This window comes from Panthera onca, chromosome B4 (assembly GCF_046562875.1).
Source record: "Panthera onca isolate mPanOnc1 chromosome B4, mPanOnc1 haplotype 2, whole genome shotgun sequence".
Taxonomy (NCBI): Eukaryota; Metazoa; Chordata; class Mammalia; order Carnivora; family Felidae; genus Panthera; species Panthera onca.
In genome coordinates, this window is record NC_138345.1 from 51,390,628 (window position 1) to 51,408,056 (window position 17,429).

The 17,429-nt window shown below is 34.2% G+C and overlaps 1 protein-coding gene across 1 annotated transcript in view; it reads left to right on the forward strand.

The window, feature by feature from the left end:
- Positions 1 to 606: 606 nt before the first annotated feature.
- The window catches only part of PIK3C2G (phosphatidylinositol-4-phosphate 3-kinase catalytic subunit type 2 gamma), a 333,489-nt gene continuing 316,666 nt past the window's right edge, over positions 607 to 17,429 (forward strand). The window contains exons 1-4 of the mRNA XM_078450059.2: positions 607 to 1,036; positions 6,491 to 6,573; positions 10,038 to 10,195; positions 15,536 to 15,650. Of these exons, the coding sequence (XP_078306185.2) occupies positions 716 to 1,036; positions 6,491 to 6,573; positions 10,038 to 10,195; positions 15,536 to 15,650 (677 nt within the window). The 5' untranslated portion in view covers positions 607 to 715. The remainder of the gene's footprint in view (positions 1,037 to 6,490; positions 6,574 to 10,037; positions 10,196 to 15,535; positions 15,651 to 17,429) is intronic.

A 17,429-nucleotide genomic window follows, 5' to 3' on the forward strand; every position in this document is an offset into this window, starting at 1 on the left:
TTTTGATTGATTCATGAAATTCCTGTCATAATTCCTGTCATAATTCACATGGACTTATTTTTTTGCTTATAGGAGTTTCACAAATCTAAAGTCAATAGTCCCCCAACAGACTTTAATGTTGTGAGACCTAATGGAGTTTTAGATTATTCATGAATCATTTCATTTACTAAGGAGAAGCTTCAAAACAATTGTTTATATTTATTCATCATATTCCTTTCTTGCAGGTTCTTTTATTTCTAATTAATCGAAGAATTTTTTTTCTTTTATGCTTTTTCTAGGAAAATTCCTATCATCTTTCATAATATCACCAAGTCAATATCTGGAGCAGAATCAATCCTCTCAGTTACATAAAATTAAAAAGGCATATTGTTGGAAAACAGATCTAAATACCAGTGAATCACACGAAGAGCAGCATGAGCACCAAGAATTTCACTCTGTAAATCAGTCCTTTTTCCCTAGCCACGTCAGTCTGGGTTTTGATCAGCTAGTAGATGAGATCAGGATTAAAATTCCATTCTATCAGAGTGAAATTGAAGAAAACACTGTTTGTGTACCCCATGCACCAAACTGGGACTCAAGAAGGCATTCATTACATGAAACACACCAAATACCCTTGAATGAATTAACTTCTCAGACCTCAGAACTCTCCTGTCACCAAGCTGGGAAAACACCAGTAATTGGTTTTAGGCGCTCTGTGCTACCGAATCCTGAAAATATGAACAAACAAAGCTCTTGTGGAAACCCCATAGGAAAATATCATGGTGGTGATGATTACAGAATAAATATTTCAGCTCCATCATCCACTAGTCTGGATAAAATTAATTCACAGAGAGAATCAGAAAATGAAAATCATAACTACCACATAGGATTTGAAAGTAGCATCCCTTCTACATATCCATCCTTCTCAACTGACTTCATGCCAAAAGAAGAGAATAAAAGAAGTAGAAATATGAACATTGTGAAACATTCTCTGATGCTTTCTGAAGGTTCTTTTCCACCCAGGACCTGGGAAAGTACACAGCCAGAGAATACAGAGGTATGTATGTATAACATATGTTGGCCTAAAAAAAAAACAAAAAAAGAATCTGAAAGAATCATTCAATAATGTACTGGATTAATTTGGTAATGAGGGTCATTCACCTTAATAGGAAAACGTATTGATATTATTTGTAAAAAAATAATTTATTATTCACAAATTCTGTGTTCCTAAATTAATGACTTTTTCTGAAGAAAAAAATTAAAATGGTACATCATTTTAAAGTTCCAATTTCATCAAAACTAAATAAAGTGTTACAGTCCTTACATTTTATTTGATAAAAAATATAATTGGAAATTTTGATGAAAGTAATTTTGATTCTTACTGTATTATTATTCATACATAAAAAACACATACATCTCATTTGATTGATATTTTTGAGTCATACTGTCATAAATTAAAACTTTATATCATTATGGTAGGAAAAATGTCCTTTTACCCAGAGACTCCTAAATTATGCTGTTGGCAGGCAACATCTATTGGGATCATTCCAAGAGTAGGAAATTAAGCAATAATTGTGCACTTCATCCTAATGGTTTCATCAGTAGTTCTCCAATCAATTTAGTTACCACAGAGTTTCTTGTACAATATTTGAATATTTCTCTGCTTACACTAAGTCTAGACACAAGCGAAACTGGAAGTAAACAGTAAAAAAAAAAAAAAAGAAACATTATTGCAGCTATAATTTACAGGGTGAAGCAAAAGGACTCCTCATTTATTCAACAACCATCATATTCTTAAAATATACATGATATACTAGGCATAATGAATGCAAAGAAATGACATGACACTTGAATTCAGAAATAGCATATTGCTCAAATTAACTTGCCAACAAATAATGGCAACAGAGTAAAATAACAGATAGAATGAGTTCACAGGAGAGGAAATACCTAATTCTGAGGCACTTGAGAGGAGGTAGCAACTCAACTGATCTGAATTAAAAGTCAGTGAATTTGGGGTGCCTGGGTGGCTCAGTATGTTAAGCAGCCAACTTTGGCTCAGGTCATGACCTCATGGCTCATGAGTTCGAGCCCTGCGTTGAGCTCTGTGCTGACCGCTGAGAGCCTGGAACCTGTTTCAGATTCTGTCTCCCTCTCTTTCTGCCCCTCCCCCGCTCAAACTCTGCCTCTCTCTCTTAAAAATAAATAAACATTAAAAAAATTTTTAAGTCAATGAATTTTAGGGACATCTATTTATGATCAAAGCAAAATATAACTTAGAATATAACTTCTCCTGATTTCAGATACTGAACAAAAGGCTGTATAGGACACAGTCCTTGAGGTCAACTTTACCAAAGTTTATCGTTTTGATAAACACCGCAGTGTTGCATCATCCTCACTTCCTCATGGGGGCACTTTCTTGCTTGCAGAGCAGGCTAGTAAAGCCCAGTCTGAGCAGCAATATCGCTAAGCTTGAGCAGGCACAGCCTGCAGTTCCATGCGGAGTGCCAGCGGAGGTATGCAATGGGCGGGAGTCAGAAACCTGTATGAGATTTACTGTAGGTTTTTGGACAAGTGATTGTGTTTAGCACACACAAGTACAAGTTATGTAGTATAAATTCTAATTCTAACCTAGCAAGAGAAGACACTGAGCTGAGTAGTAGTTCAGGCATTCGATTGAGATTACACAAAGCTATCTCTTTTTGTTTGTTTTGTTTTATGTTTGTTTATTTATTTTTAACAGTGAGAGACAGAGCATGAGCAGAGGAGGGGCAGAGAGAGAGGGAGACACAGAATCCAAAGCAGGCTCCAGGCTCTGAGCTGTCAGCATACAGCCCGACACTGGGCTTGAACTCATGAAACGTGAGATCGTGACCTGAGCCAAAGTCGGACGCTCAACCAACTGAGCCACCCAGGCACCCCATACCCAAAGCTATCTCTTAAGAGTGTTAAACATATACTCTAGAGTGAATGCTGTACCTGCCAAAATAGATATGGCCTAACAAAAAATAAAATAAAGGCTAAAGAGACCAAAAAGATCTTAACTGCCTTCCAGGGAAAAATCGTATACTTTGTAAAAAAGACAACACAATTTATAGTGTGTCATCTATAATGCTGAACATATAATAATAGATGCACAGATATGTAAAGAAGCAGAGAATTTTGACCCACAATCAAGAAAATAACCCAGTCAATTCAAAGAGATCCTGACATAGTTCAGATGTTGAAATTAACAGAGACTTTAAGGTGGTTATCACTGTTGAAGTAGATAAAGTAAAAGATGGACATAATGAGTAGACCAATGAAGAATCTCAAGAGGAAGACAGAAACTACAAAAAAATAAAGACTATGCATTTTCTAGTACTGAAAACACAATATCTGAAATGGAAAAATCACTAGGTGTACTTAAAAACATATAGAAGATAACAGAGAGGAAGATAGTAAACTTGAAAGAAAACTAAGAAAAATTATCCAAACTAAAGAAGAGAAAATAAAACGATTATATAAAAATGAGCAAGGACTCAAACTTATGTGGCAAGGAAGCTGATAATATGGACAATTTTGGAATGCTAGCGGAGAGGAAAAGAAAAAATAGGAAAACCAACTTAAAGAAATAATGGTCTGACCATTTCTCAAATTTGGTATAAAATGCCAAATTATAGATCTAAGAAGCTGAACAAGTCCCAGACAGAGTAAATACAAAGGCAATAACATGTAGACAAATAATGCTCAAATACCTGAGAACAAAAGGTAAAGGAAAATCATAAAAGAGAGCAGAGAGGGAAAACATTTCACACAGCAGAACAATAATCTGAATTAAAGCAAATTTCTATCAGAAACAATGGAAGCAAGACAACAATGGAATGACATTTTAAAATTATTTTTTAAGTTTATTTATTTATTTTGGGAAAAGAGAGAGAGAGAAAGCAAGAGCGAGCACATGCCTGCAAGTGGAAGAGGGGCAGAGAGAGACAGGGAGAAAGAGAATCCCAAGCAGGCTTTGCACTGTTAGCACAGAGCCCAACGCGGGCCTCATCTCAGGAACCGTGAGATCACGACCTGAGCCGAAATCAAGAGTCTGATGCTTAATCAGCTGAGCCACTCAGGTACCCCAACAATAGAATGACATTTTAAAGGATATATATCCATATTTATACACACAGAAAATATATATACATATATATGTATGTATGTATATCTATACTTTTGTATCAATTGAGTATATACTTCAAAACATAAAATAAAATAAAGATATCATATAAACAAATGTTGAGAGAAATTAGCCAGCTAACATGCACACAAAAATACTAAAATGCTTTGAGTACAAGGAAAATGACACCAGATGGAATCTAAAAATGAAAAAACAGCAGTAAAAATGGTAAATATATTAGTAAATAGGAAAAACTACTTTTAAATTTTGATAGCTGTTTAAAGCAAACAACAACATTTAACTGAGAGTTATTTTATATAGAGAGATGAAAAATACATGACAACAATAGCATAAAGGATGGAAGGGGTAAACATTATTAGCTATTATGAATTCTTACATTCATTTTAACTGCATTGGTACAGTATTAATTCCAAGTACACCATGATATGTTAAGGATGCATATAGTCATTTCTAAGTATAGCTATTAAAAAAAATAATACTGAGAAGAAAAACTAAAAATCCAACAGAATTAAATAAGAAAACAAAATCAAATAAACCAAAAAAGAAGGGAAGTAAAAATAGAAAAATAAATGATAAACAAATAGAAACAAAAATGAATATGGCAGTCTTAAATCCAATAATATCGATAAATATACTCCATAAATGGAGTACACATTCTAAGTAAAAGAGAAAAATTGACAAACTAGATAAAAGAAATGTAACTACTACTACAACAGATGAACTTAAGAAAGGCACATATAAGTTGAAAATAAATGAAACAGAAGATTTAGCCTTTGATCAGCAAACAAAAAGCTTTATTTTATTATTATTATTAATTAATACCAGAAAAAGTACAGTTCAAGGGAGAGCATTATTAGAGAAAGAAAAGGGTCATTTCTTAATGACAACAAGGTTCATCAGGAAAATACAACAAATGTAATGTATTACAACAAAATACAACAAATGTAAATGTGTTATGTACCTAATAATAGCTTCAATATATACAAACAAAAATTACTCCATTTAAAGTTAATCATGTACCCACCTTCTGACGGAGTCACTTATGGATTTTTTCATAAGAAATAAAACACAGGTCCTTATACATACTTGTATGTAAAAATTAATAGTTTTCCTTATAAAAACTATGAACACCCCAAATGCCCATTGACAGGAAGATGGATAAACAAATTATGAAACTGTGAAATATTCATCAACAGAATAGTACTAATTGGCAATAAAAAATGAACAACTGATGTGTGACAACATAGAAAAATTTAAAAATATATATCATTTAAGTGAAAGAAACCAGAAAGGAGGGCACACACTTAATCTATGATGTTAGAAATCTGAATAATCTGAATAGTAGTTACCAAACAAATGTAGTTTGATAGAAGGAGATGTGGGGGAACTTTCTAAAGTGATGGAAATGTTCTATATTTTTATTGTGATGTTGATAGCACAGTTGTATACATTCCTCAAAACTTAAATTATATTATTTAAGACTCATGCATTTTTCTGTATGCATTACCTCACCTAAAAAATCCACATAAATAATTAATTAATTAATTAATTAATTAAATAAATGATAAATAAATACAGAATGAATTGAAGGGATGTACGATGGGATAACCCAAAATGTGCCACTTGGGCATAAAGTTTATTTCAAGTTGAAAGTAATAAATACACAGCAGATGCAGGAAAAACTTTGCTTCCCTCATAACTGCCTGAATTTACATTGGAAAGAAGAGAATTATTAACAGAGACTCCCCTTTACCCAAGGAATTTATCTAGAAAATAAGGCAACCTTTGTTTTCAAACACATCTTTTCATCTTGTGAATGGCTTTCCTCCCCTTTGTGTTCACAGACTCCTACCAGTCTCTTTAGCTCAAGTAAGCTTCAAGTTGCCTCATTGTCTTTGGAATTTCCTGTGTGGATTCCCCATACATACATATATATGCCTGTTAAATTTGATTTTCTCCTGTTAATCTGTCTCACGTCAATCTGATTCTAAATCCAGCTAGAAGGACCATAGGACGGGAAGTTCTTCCTTCCGCACAGAATCTTTTTGTTTTTTTAAGTTTATTTATTTATTTTGAGAGAAACAGAGACAGTACAAGTGCGGGAGGGGCAGAGAGAGAGGGAAAGAATCTCAAGCAGGCTCCAGGCTGTCAGCACAGAGCCTGATGTGGGGCTTGAACCCACAAATATGCCAGCTCCTGACCTGTGCCGAAACCAAGAGTCAAACACTGAGACAACCCAGGTGCCCCTCGGACAGACTCTTTAAAACAAAATTAAAAATGTAGAATTGTATTAATTGTTTTCTCCACATCAAACTATATTAATTTGACAGTTTTTATTTTAAGCTGACAGGTTGTTCTATTCAGCTGGTTGAAGTACCTCAAGGCAGTAATAAGAGTCTGGCCTCCTTCTGCGACAAAGTAAAAAAGTGAGTCTTGCTATTTCATGAAACTTTGAAATTTCTGTGCCGGCATAAATTTGTCTATTTTATAACAGCACTGAACTGATTAATTTTGAATACAAAATGTTAAAGTTTTATATATTTTAACAGTGAAAAATATAAATTCATGACAAATTAGTTCATTGATTAACTTCTAGTATTGTTTTTGTTGTTTTAGTCAAATCATTTTATTTTCTTGATAATTCAGTTAAAGTTAAATGTTTAATAATTTCAGACCTGCCCTTGCTATTTGTTGACAGTTTAGTTTGCAGTGAATTAATTTCTTATTTAATGGCATAACTGACTGACTTCTCTGGCTCCCAAATTAGCATAGATTTATCCCAAATTAGCATAGATTTATCCTTCCTACCTGGGATATACTATTTAGAATGATGAGACTGCCCTCCTTTTAATAACTCAATCTTACCTTGAATGAATTTCCAGAATAATGAACAAATGCATGGGTGTTTGTCCATTGAAAAACTAATTTGTTCATTATAGGATATTACAAAAACATCACTGGTCCCCTTTTTACTTATTTAAAATGAACTTATAATATAAAGCTAGCTTCTGTTTTTTAAGACCAATTTCTTATTAGCAGTTAAAATTTATATAACCCCATCTCTTCTGCTGCTAGGGTTCCCAAAAGCTTTGAAAAATTCATGCATTTTCCTTCTCTTAATTTTTATCTATTTATAGCTACTATAAAAATAATAAATATACACATAAATAAACTTTAACTTATTTATCAGCTATAGCAGCTTCCTGCTAAATGATCATTTGGGACTAAAGACTGGAATCATTTATTTAATAATTAATTTAAAGACTATTTGAATGACTAATAACAAGTCCATGCATGAGAAAGATTCAAAAGTGGAACAAACCAACAGAAAAGCAAGGTCTCTGTCCTAAAAAGTCTGTAACCCTGCTGGAAGAACTGAAAGGCATACAGACAAAAAAAAAACTAAACTAAACTAAACTAAACTAAACTAAACTAAACCTAGGAGCTCAAATCCATGAAAATATTTAATAACTAATGTCTCACTCTTGCTCACAGAAAAATAAAATAAAATGACTCTTTGGATTGCTAAATTAGCATCTTTAAAGATATCAATATTGATTCTTTTAGGAATAAACTACTCACTGTCACAAACTGACAAGCATTGCCAGGAACTTGACATTTTAAATCTAAGATATGATCATTTCTACCCATTAAGCATGAGCAATAGCTCATCTTAATATCACAAGATATCACTCAGTATAAATCCATTGACAAAACACTTATTACTAGTCCTTCCCATCACTTCTTTTTTAACATAATGTAATATTCTCAGATGAAGTCTTCTTGTGGATGTAATAGTGACACAAAATACTTTATGTGATGGTTTGTCACTAGCTCATGGTGCATTTTCTGAGTTCCTAAATGTAATTTTTCTCAATGGTTCCTTTCAAAGTAACCATGAAACTAAAACAGATGACCAAATAATAATAAACTTTAGTGTAGTGAAAGGAAGAGATAGGTTATATTTACACATACTTATCTTGGTTTTCAATAATCCTTTTTGATGTATGCTCATATATAAAATGATTAAATTTATAAATGCCTAATTATTTTTTACACATACTATTCATCCAACAACAACATATTGAAGATCTACTATGTACTAGGCACTGTCCAACCCCTCTTAATTCAAAAGAAGACCAAATTGAGTTTGAAAGCCAGGTTTTTTAAGAGGGTCATAATAGAATGGATTTATGTATCCAGTTTAGTCTGTTTTTATTTAATATTTAAACATACCTAAAATGTTTGCAATATTCCTGTTATATACCCTTTAAAGAGAGTCTCTAACTTGTTGGATCTGGTTTCTTTTTTTGACATGCTTTTAAGCCACATCTTTCAAGCAATGTGTCATATTTTTGTAAAAAATACAATCAAATGGCATAGCATATGCAAAGTTCTGGCCACAGTAGATGCTCAGCAAAGTTTTAGGAGTGAATAGGTCATAAATTTGCATTTTAAATTTATTTCCTGAAAAACAGGAGAAACTTAAATCATGTATGCATGGAATAGTATCCTATCATATGGTGAATACTAAATCATGAAACTCCTCCACCAGATGTTGGAGTCTAGATCTTTATCCTAGGGTATAAGAGAGGAGAGACGCCCAAATATTTATCCTGAACAATGGGTTTTCAAACTGTAGCTATGGAGCAGCAGCAGTAATGGCTTACTTGGAAAACTGTTAGTAGGGGAAGTGAAGATTCCTCCACAGATCTATTGAATCAGCAAATATGAGGATGGGACTCAGAAATAGGTGATTCTGGCACATACCAGCCCATGCACTTTTTCATTTTTCAGGCCCCTCAAGAAGGGGCTGTTTCTGTGGAATTTAACAGCATAGAAATTAAGCTATCTCAGTGAGCATGGCACTACTTTAATGCTGCACAAAGTGAATGAATGCTAAGGATGTAATTCCTATTGATACATTACATCGAATGTATGACATACATTCTACACACAGAATGTATAATGTTCTCTTCAGGAATAGCACTACAAAATTTAGCTGTCTGAACAATTAACAAAAAACAATTTCATATTCATAATCAAAGGCATTTTAAATACCTAAGTTGCAAATAATCTTATGTTATATTCTACATGTGGGTAATAACATGAATCAAAAGGGATTCAGCTATAATAATATATGATAGTTATGATACATCACATGGGTATATGCTTACATTCTACGAAACTCTTTCACATGCATTTTCACTTTTAATCCTTGCCATAAACCTTTGAAGTAGATATAAATATCCTTAATTGTACAACCAAAGGAACTGATCAAATAACTTGCCTCTGACAATAAAATTACTAAAGGGAAGAGTCAGCATTCAAACTCAAGGCTTCTGGCTCCAAGGATAAACTATTTTGCAATTCTCTGACTCACTGGAGCAAGAAGGAATTGTTCAGTTTGTGCAAATGTCTTTTGGGCTAAATTACTTATGTAAAATCCAGAGATTTGTGTAAAAACCAAAAATTTTGAGCCAAGAATGGTATTTACCAATGGAACACAAACAAGATAATTTATTTACCAAAATCCTTAAATCAAAATGAGTGACTTCCAGCTTGAGAAAGTTAGCAAAAACCAAGGGGAGGTGTTCAGCTTCAAAAGTAATGTCAATGAAGGAAGGCTTCATGATTCAGAGTCAGTTTTCATGCCTGATAAATGCCAATATATTCTTAATTGCTTCAAATGAGATGCTCCTGGGGAAATCTAAAGAACAGTCTTTTATGGTTGTCTTGGTATAATTGTAATCTTTACCAATCTGGCCTAGTTAATAGCACTGTACCACCAATCACGTCCTGATTGTTTCCATATTTTAAATCTAAAGCAAAACTGAACATGAAGTTTCTTACAATCTCTCCTAAGTATTTTTTCCCATATATTTTTCAGGATAAGAGAAACATATCATGCAGCTGACATTAATTCGAATTCAGGGAAGATCTGGAGCACTACTGCAGCATTTCCATGTCAGCTTTTTTCTAACACTAAGTTTAATATAAATATTTGTATTGATAACTCAACACAACCACTTCATTTTAAGCCATACGGTAAGCAACCTTGCAAAATAAATATAAAAATCTACACAAAGCTAATAGGATGCACAGCCTTGAGTCCACAGACTGAAAGCATTAAAAGAAGCATTATTAAATGCTAGTATTTTGCCCTAAACTGGAGTTAAGAGGAAAATAGCTGGAAACCTTTTGTGAACATTTGTTGAGCTATTGTTTTTAAGAACTCTCTTCATATAGCTCAGCCCAGAACACTTTACTTTCCTACTATATAATACCCGATGGCAAGTATAACAAATTTTTGGCATATTAAAAACAAAACTAAATTTCAAAAAGATTATAGATAAAGCATATGAATGAAATGAATGAATATATATATAAAAATGGCAATACTAACCATTAGAAACAACTATGTCATTCGAATGTAAATAATAGGCATTGATACATAGTCTTTATTCTCACTGTAGGAAGTATAGGAGCCTTATGAATAATGAGCAGATCCATTCAATCAGTCTCTGGGGATGAATCCTGGAACCTGGATTCTGCATCTTATCAAACTCATCAGATGATTCTTTTTTTTTTTCTAGAGTTTTAGAATCTCTTTAAAGTTGTTTAATAATTTTAATATATATTAAATATATGTATCATGTATAATATATATTATATTATGTATAATATATGTTATAGATATAATATATATCTATATATATATTAGAGAAAGAAAGGGGGAGAGAGCATGAGCTGGGGAGAGATAAAGAGGGAGGGAGAACAAGAAATCTCAAGCGGCCTCCACACTCAAAACAGAGCCCAACGTGGGGCTTGATTCCATGACTCTGGTATAATGACCTGAGCCGAAAACAAGAGTCTGACTCTCAACCAACTTAGCCATCCAGGCACCCCAAAGTTTAATATTTCACTGTTATAGTCAACTATTTTGCAAAACAATAATAGTTCTTTAAACATTAGTTTCTACTAATGAGTTTCTACATATGAGCTATTTTTTCTTGGCAAATAATAACAAATATTTTCTTTTAGTGATTGTTATTAATATTATTATTACTTTGGTTTTTTTTTTCTTACTCTAGTCAAGATTCTGAGTTAGTACAGATGGCTACAAACAGCAATGTTATGTTGGAATATTTAGTTAGGACCATCTGGTTTGAAACTAACAAAAACCAACTTCTGCTTCCTTACAAAGAAAAAAAATTCTTAAAGAATATAGGGATTTCTTACAGAATTTTAGAGTAAGAATTCAGCAGATTCAGGAACGTACTAAAGGCACAGATGAACAAGCAGTCCAGAATTCCTGTATGCATCTCACCTCATCTCTTCTATATAATTGCTTCTCATGTTTCCCTTGTTTACTGCTGACTCATTTCCCTTGCTTTTCCAGAACATATGGAAAGCCAAGTTCTCAAGCTTAAATGCTATTTGGCCAGTTTACCTACAGAAAATTTAATCTCTCTATTAGATCCAATTCCAAATTTCTAAAAAGCAAGATTCTTATTGCCCAGCCAAAATCAGTGGTGTTGAACCCTGAGTCAATCACAATCTGTATCATCTTGGCATCAGTTGCTGGAGAAGAGGGGAATAACTGTAAACTAGGGAGACCACTTCTCTTCTTCTAATTTACAGTATTTAATTTCTAACATTTCTTTCTCTCTCTCTCTCTGCATGTTCTTTTGTTGAATTTGGCCAGTTGGAGGCCATTTCTGACTTTTATGAGAAGTTTCAGGAAAGTGATTAGGTCATTGTGTTTAGTGTTAGAGATGTATAGTGGTAAAGAGGATGTCTGCGCTGTCAAGGATATTTACAAGGGGGAGGAAGAGGAGGAGGAGGAAGGGGTGAAGTACAGGAGAAAAAGGAGGAAGAAGGAGAGAAGGAAAGGACACCTTCATGAAAACATACAGAGCGTGTGCCACTGTTGGGAGGAAAATTTTTCCCCTATCTACTTATATTTGAAGGGGATGAGGGTGGTGGCTGTGACAGAACTGATAATAGATTAATAGGAGAAAAGGCAAGGTTATTTACATACGCATGGAGGGGTTACTCAATAATGAGTAATCTGCTGAATACCCAGAGGTAAAGGTTTATATACCAATTTAATGTAAAAGCGTGTATATGTGTGTGTGTTGAGGTGTGTCAGTTAGAGCTTCACTAAGAAAGTAGGAACCATCTAGTGGATGGGCAATCTGTCTCCTTCCTGGAATTTATAGGAAATTCCCTCAGAAAGAAGTTAGTGGAAGCTGTATTTTAGGGAGTCTCTGCTTTAGTCAGATAATAAAAGTTCAGATAAGATTTCAAATACCTTCACTATGAAATCATCTTTATGCTAAAACTGTGATCCTTTCACCACTTTAAGTGTTTTACTAGTAAATACAGATGTGCTCTAAAGAACAAAATAGTGTATCTGAAGAGTATATCAAGAATGACTTCAATAAAAGATGTTGTTGCTAGAAATTTAGAGAATAATGAAATCTAGATAAATAAAGAGGACAAGATAGATGAGGATAAGGCATTTTCATCCAAAAAGAATACTGTTTCCCCAAGAGTGAAGAAATAGAATCCTTCTAGAGAAGTAGGTGTTTTAAGCAAAGAATTCTGTGTTCCACAATCTTCAGCCATCATTTCAATGAAGATAATTCCTGTGTCCTTATTTACAAGTACAAAGTTTCTCTAGAGTGTCTTTACTTTCAACTACATTTTAGATTTAGATGATGCATGGTCAGAACTGTATTAGGAGGCCATTTATGACATGCAAAGTGTTGGAAGTAGAAACCAGTTTGCAAAGATTAAAGAGTGATTTACAACTGTTTGTAAAAGTTATCTACTAAGAAGTTTGGCAATATTGGGAAGGTTAAAAAAATACTATCTTAATGTAATGAAATGTGTAAGGGGAGATTTTATTTTAAGAAAAAACAAAAATTTTAAGAAAAAACAAAATCATCTTTACCATGGAGAATATTGAATATATAAAAGAAAGGGTAGGGGCGCCTGGGTGGTGTAGTTGGTTAAGCATATGACTTTGGCTCAAGTCATGAGCTGTTCACAAGTTTGAGCCCCATATCAGGCTCTGGACTGACAGCTCAGAACCTGGAGCCTGCTTCAGATTCTGTGTCTCCCTCTCTCTGCCCCTCCCCCACTTTCTCTCTCTCTCTCTCTGTCTCTCTCTCTCTCTCTTAAAAATAAATAAACATTAATTTCTTTAAATAAAAAATAGGGGATTTAACCGATGGAAATAGAACCTAGGGTAGGAAAAATCTGAGATTAAGAAGTAGGATATAGTAAAAAAGTCAAAATACTTATATCTCACAAGATGTGTAAAGAGGTAGAGAATGATGTATAAAAGACTAGATTTAATGCACAGGTAGTTAATTAAAGAATCTCAAATGGGCATTAGCCTCTTCTATATGGTAGGCAATATAGTCAACAGATTGAGAAGGGCTGCATAAAGTGGAAGAGTACAAGAAATTGGGGAAAGTATTATATTAGCTGCCAAACTGAAGGTACAAGTATAAAATCTACTTAAAAGAGGTCATAGTACTTGTTCACTTACAATATGGATGAGAAATTTAATCATAGATACTTAATGGTTGACTTCAAGGAGAAAGATGATAATTTCAGGTTTAAATATGTCTAATTTGAAGTAATAATGAAACATTCAAAGAGTAACATGAAACAGATAGTAGGCGATAATTAAGCTGAAGCACAGGGGAGAAGTAATAGTAGAAATTGGATTATGGAGTCTACCATGCAGAGTGGAAAGATGTAGTGAAATAATGATTTCATGCATGCCCCCTATAGCACAGGGGATGCAGCCTGGAAATGGGAGAGTCAAGTTAATTAAAATGAACTGATATCCCTGGAGATATTTTCCTGCCATTATATACTGGCAATTTTCTCCCCTCCTTGTCAATGCTCTTACAGTCATGATTTTGCTGTGGCCATATTTTCTTCTAGTTGCAATCATACTATTTCAGTCATTATTCCCAAGCAACAGGGTGTTTAAGATAACTCTCTCCCAGGTCAAAGCATTTCCACAACCCTTAATTCCATGATTATCTTTACCATTTGTTTCTCTAGCCATTTCTTAGAAAATACCTTGATCTATCATACAACCCACATTTTTAGGGGCGGCTGGGTGGCTCAGTCAGTTAAGCATCTGATTTCAGCTCAGGTCATGATCTTGTGGTTGTAAGACCGAGCCCCACGTTGGGCTCCGCACTGAGAAGGAGCCTGCTTGGGATTCTCTCTCTCTCCCTCTCTCTCTGCTCCCCCCTTTCTCTCTCTCTCACTCAAAATAAATAAACACGCTTTAAAAAATGTAAAAATCCACACTTTTAAATCCAGTATTATTCTCCCCACCGCCCCCCCCCCCCCCGCCACCTTTTTTTGTGGCAGGTTCGGCAATACCAATTGCACTACATTTTGTTAGCCAGTTTGTGTCAAAAACATTTTTTCCAAACAGAAGGGTATGGCAGAAAAAGAAGACACAGCAAAGTAAACAGATAATGGCAAACTAAATACAACTCAGATGAATACAACTGAGTGTTTGCAATATGCTGTTCAAATTCTGATTAATGGTCATCAGTACAGTCCGTTTTTACTTTCTTCATTGATTGCGACCATGAATTCACATTCAAAGCATGGAGACATATATATATATACAATTTTCAACTATTATCATTTATGATAGTAAATGAGCCCTGCACTATTTCATAGACAACCATTACTGTAAACTCAGTACGGTGCTGGTCACTACTAAGTAGCATATGTATGTAAGAGCTTAGTGGGGAGATTACAGAATGTAAAGCCAAAGGATTTGTATCCAACAGTATGCTTACACTTTGAGCTCCAGAGAAAGAGTAGAAAAAAAGCACATGCTCATTAAAGTTATCACAATGCTGCCCAAGATGGAAACTTTGGTGATTCCTACATGGGGAACAATAAACTTTGGAGACTTAGAATCATCAAGAGCACAAGCTTTGGAATCTGACAGATTTAGGTTGGACTCTTCGCTTGCCACTATCACTCACTATACAATGTCCTTGGCATTTCCCAAGTCTCTGTGAGCACTCAGGGTAGAACACTTTTTCTGCAGAGCCACAGCATATTCAGGTTTTAATATGAGGAATACAATACCAGGCTCCATCAGTAATGTGAAGACAGATTGATCAAAGAAAATGCAAACAGTATTTTCAAAAGTACCTCCAAATTTAATGAGACTAATAAATGAGATGCATCTCATTTTAATTCCTCTTGATGGAGCTAGACAGTTATAGTTCATAATGTGTATATCTTTTTTGTGCTCAAAACCTTTTCCCCAGCCAATATATGATAAGCTCTTATTAACTTTTTATTATTCACCTTTGTCTTTAGCTAATTATCTTGTCAAAGACCTAATTGCAGAGGTTCTACATTTTTCTACAAATGACGAATTATTCCCCAAAGATCATCTTCTAAGTATATGTGGCTATGAAGAATTTTTACAGAAGTAAGTATCTTATTAAGGTAAATTTTGATCATTGTTATAACCTATATTAAGACACACTTCATTTTTTTTTTCTTTTAAACATACTTTGGACAAACACTATAGTCTTAGAACCAGCATAATTAAATCAATTTTGCCCTTTTTAATATGAATTCAAAATTTTAAGACTCATAGCAACAGGTGCATTGTTGGTTTTATTTTGTTATCTTGTGTATTTATGGCAACATGTATTTAAATGACCTGTTACCAGGCTGACATTCTCAGGACATGGAACTTTCAGTTTTGAAACGAAGAAAATTCTGGGCAACACAAATTACTGCAATAAAGCTTATTAAGGCTAATCACGGGGCGTCTGGGTGGCTCAGTCAGTTAAGCGGTTAAGTCTCCAACTTTGGTTCAGGTTATGATCTGGCCATTCACGAGTTCAAGCCCTTCTTCGGGCTCTGTGCTAACCATTCAGAGCCTGGAGCTTGTGGATTCTGTCTTCCTCTCTTTCTGCCCCTCCCCCGCTCACGATCTGTCTCCCTCTCCCTCAAAGAAAAATAAATATAAAAAAAAATAAAATAAAATGTAGCTTGATACACCTGACAGACACACACACAAGAATTAAAAAGACTGGGGCGCCTGGGTGGCTCAGTTGGTTGAGTGTCCGACTTTGGCTCAGGTCATGATCTCGTGGTCTGTGAGTTCAAGCCCCACGTCAGGCTCTGTGCTGACAGCTCAGATCCTGGAGCCTGTTTCAGATTCTGTGTCTCCCTCTCTCTGCCCCTCCCCTGCTCATGCTCTGTCTCTCTCTGTGTGTCAAAAATAAATAAACATTTTTAAAAAATAATTAAAAAGACTTCACAATTTAAAAAAAAAAATTTAATATTTATTTATATTTGAGAGAAAGACAGAGCATGAGCAGGGGAGGGGCAGAGAGAGAGAGGGAGACACAGAATCCAAAGCAGGATCCAGTTGTCAGCAGAGCCAGATGCGGGGCTCAAATTCATGAATGGCGAGATCATGACCTGAAGCGAAGTTGGAGGCTTAACCGCTTAACCAATAGCCACCCAGGCACCCCTGGTCACAATTTTTGAAAACAATAAATTTTAATGTAATAACTAATTTTTGGTTTACAATTGTATTAGTATGCTGATTAAATACTGATTTTTAAAAATCACAGAGGATTTGAGTATAAGCATTACAACATTTTCATAAAAGAGTAACTTTCTTCATTTCTTTAGTCAGGAAGCTCTTAAAGCAATTAGAAAAGTCTGTTCTCATGTAGGTCAACTGCAAATACTTATTTGATAGAAAATTCACCTTCTCTTATTTGTATCACAATTATGCCTATTCTGAAATTCCTTAAAGACCAACCTTGAAAATATAATACAGCTTTAAAGGAGATATTTCTCTGCTGTTATTACACAGATATTCTAAATAGTAAAGTAAACTGAAGTAGTCGATAAAGTGGTTTGTCACATTTTTTCCTTGTGTTCCCATAAGTGTCTAAAGATTGACAAGTCTCATCAAAGTGTATTTCTTTTTAGATACCCATTGTTACTGTCATTACTATTCTACCATAATGTAGAATAATGCCAAATGTGTTTGAAAATAACTTGTCAGTAATTTGGTGAATTTAGCAATATTATCAGGAAATCCAGTCTTTTACTGTGCAATGTTAACTGTGACTGTTTAAGACATTATCTACCTTTCTGTATTCCATTTATAACAAAATAATAATAAATATTTTTATGTCATAGATATTTCATTGCATTAACTCACAGATATCCCCCTTCT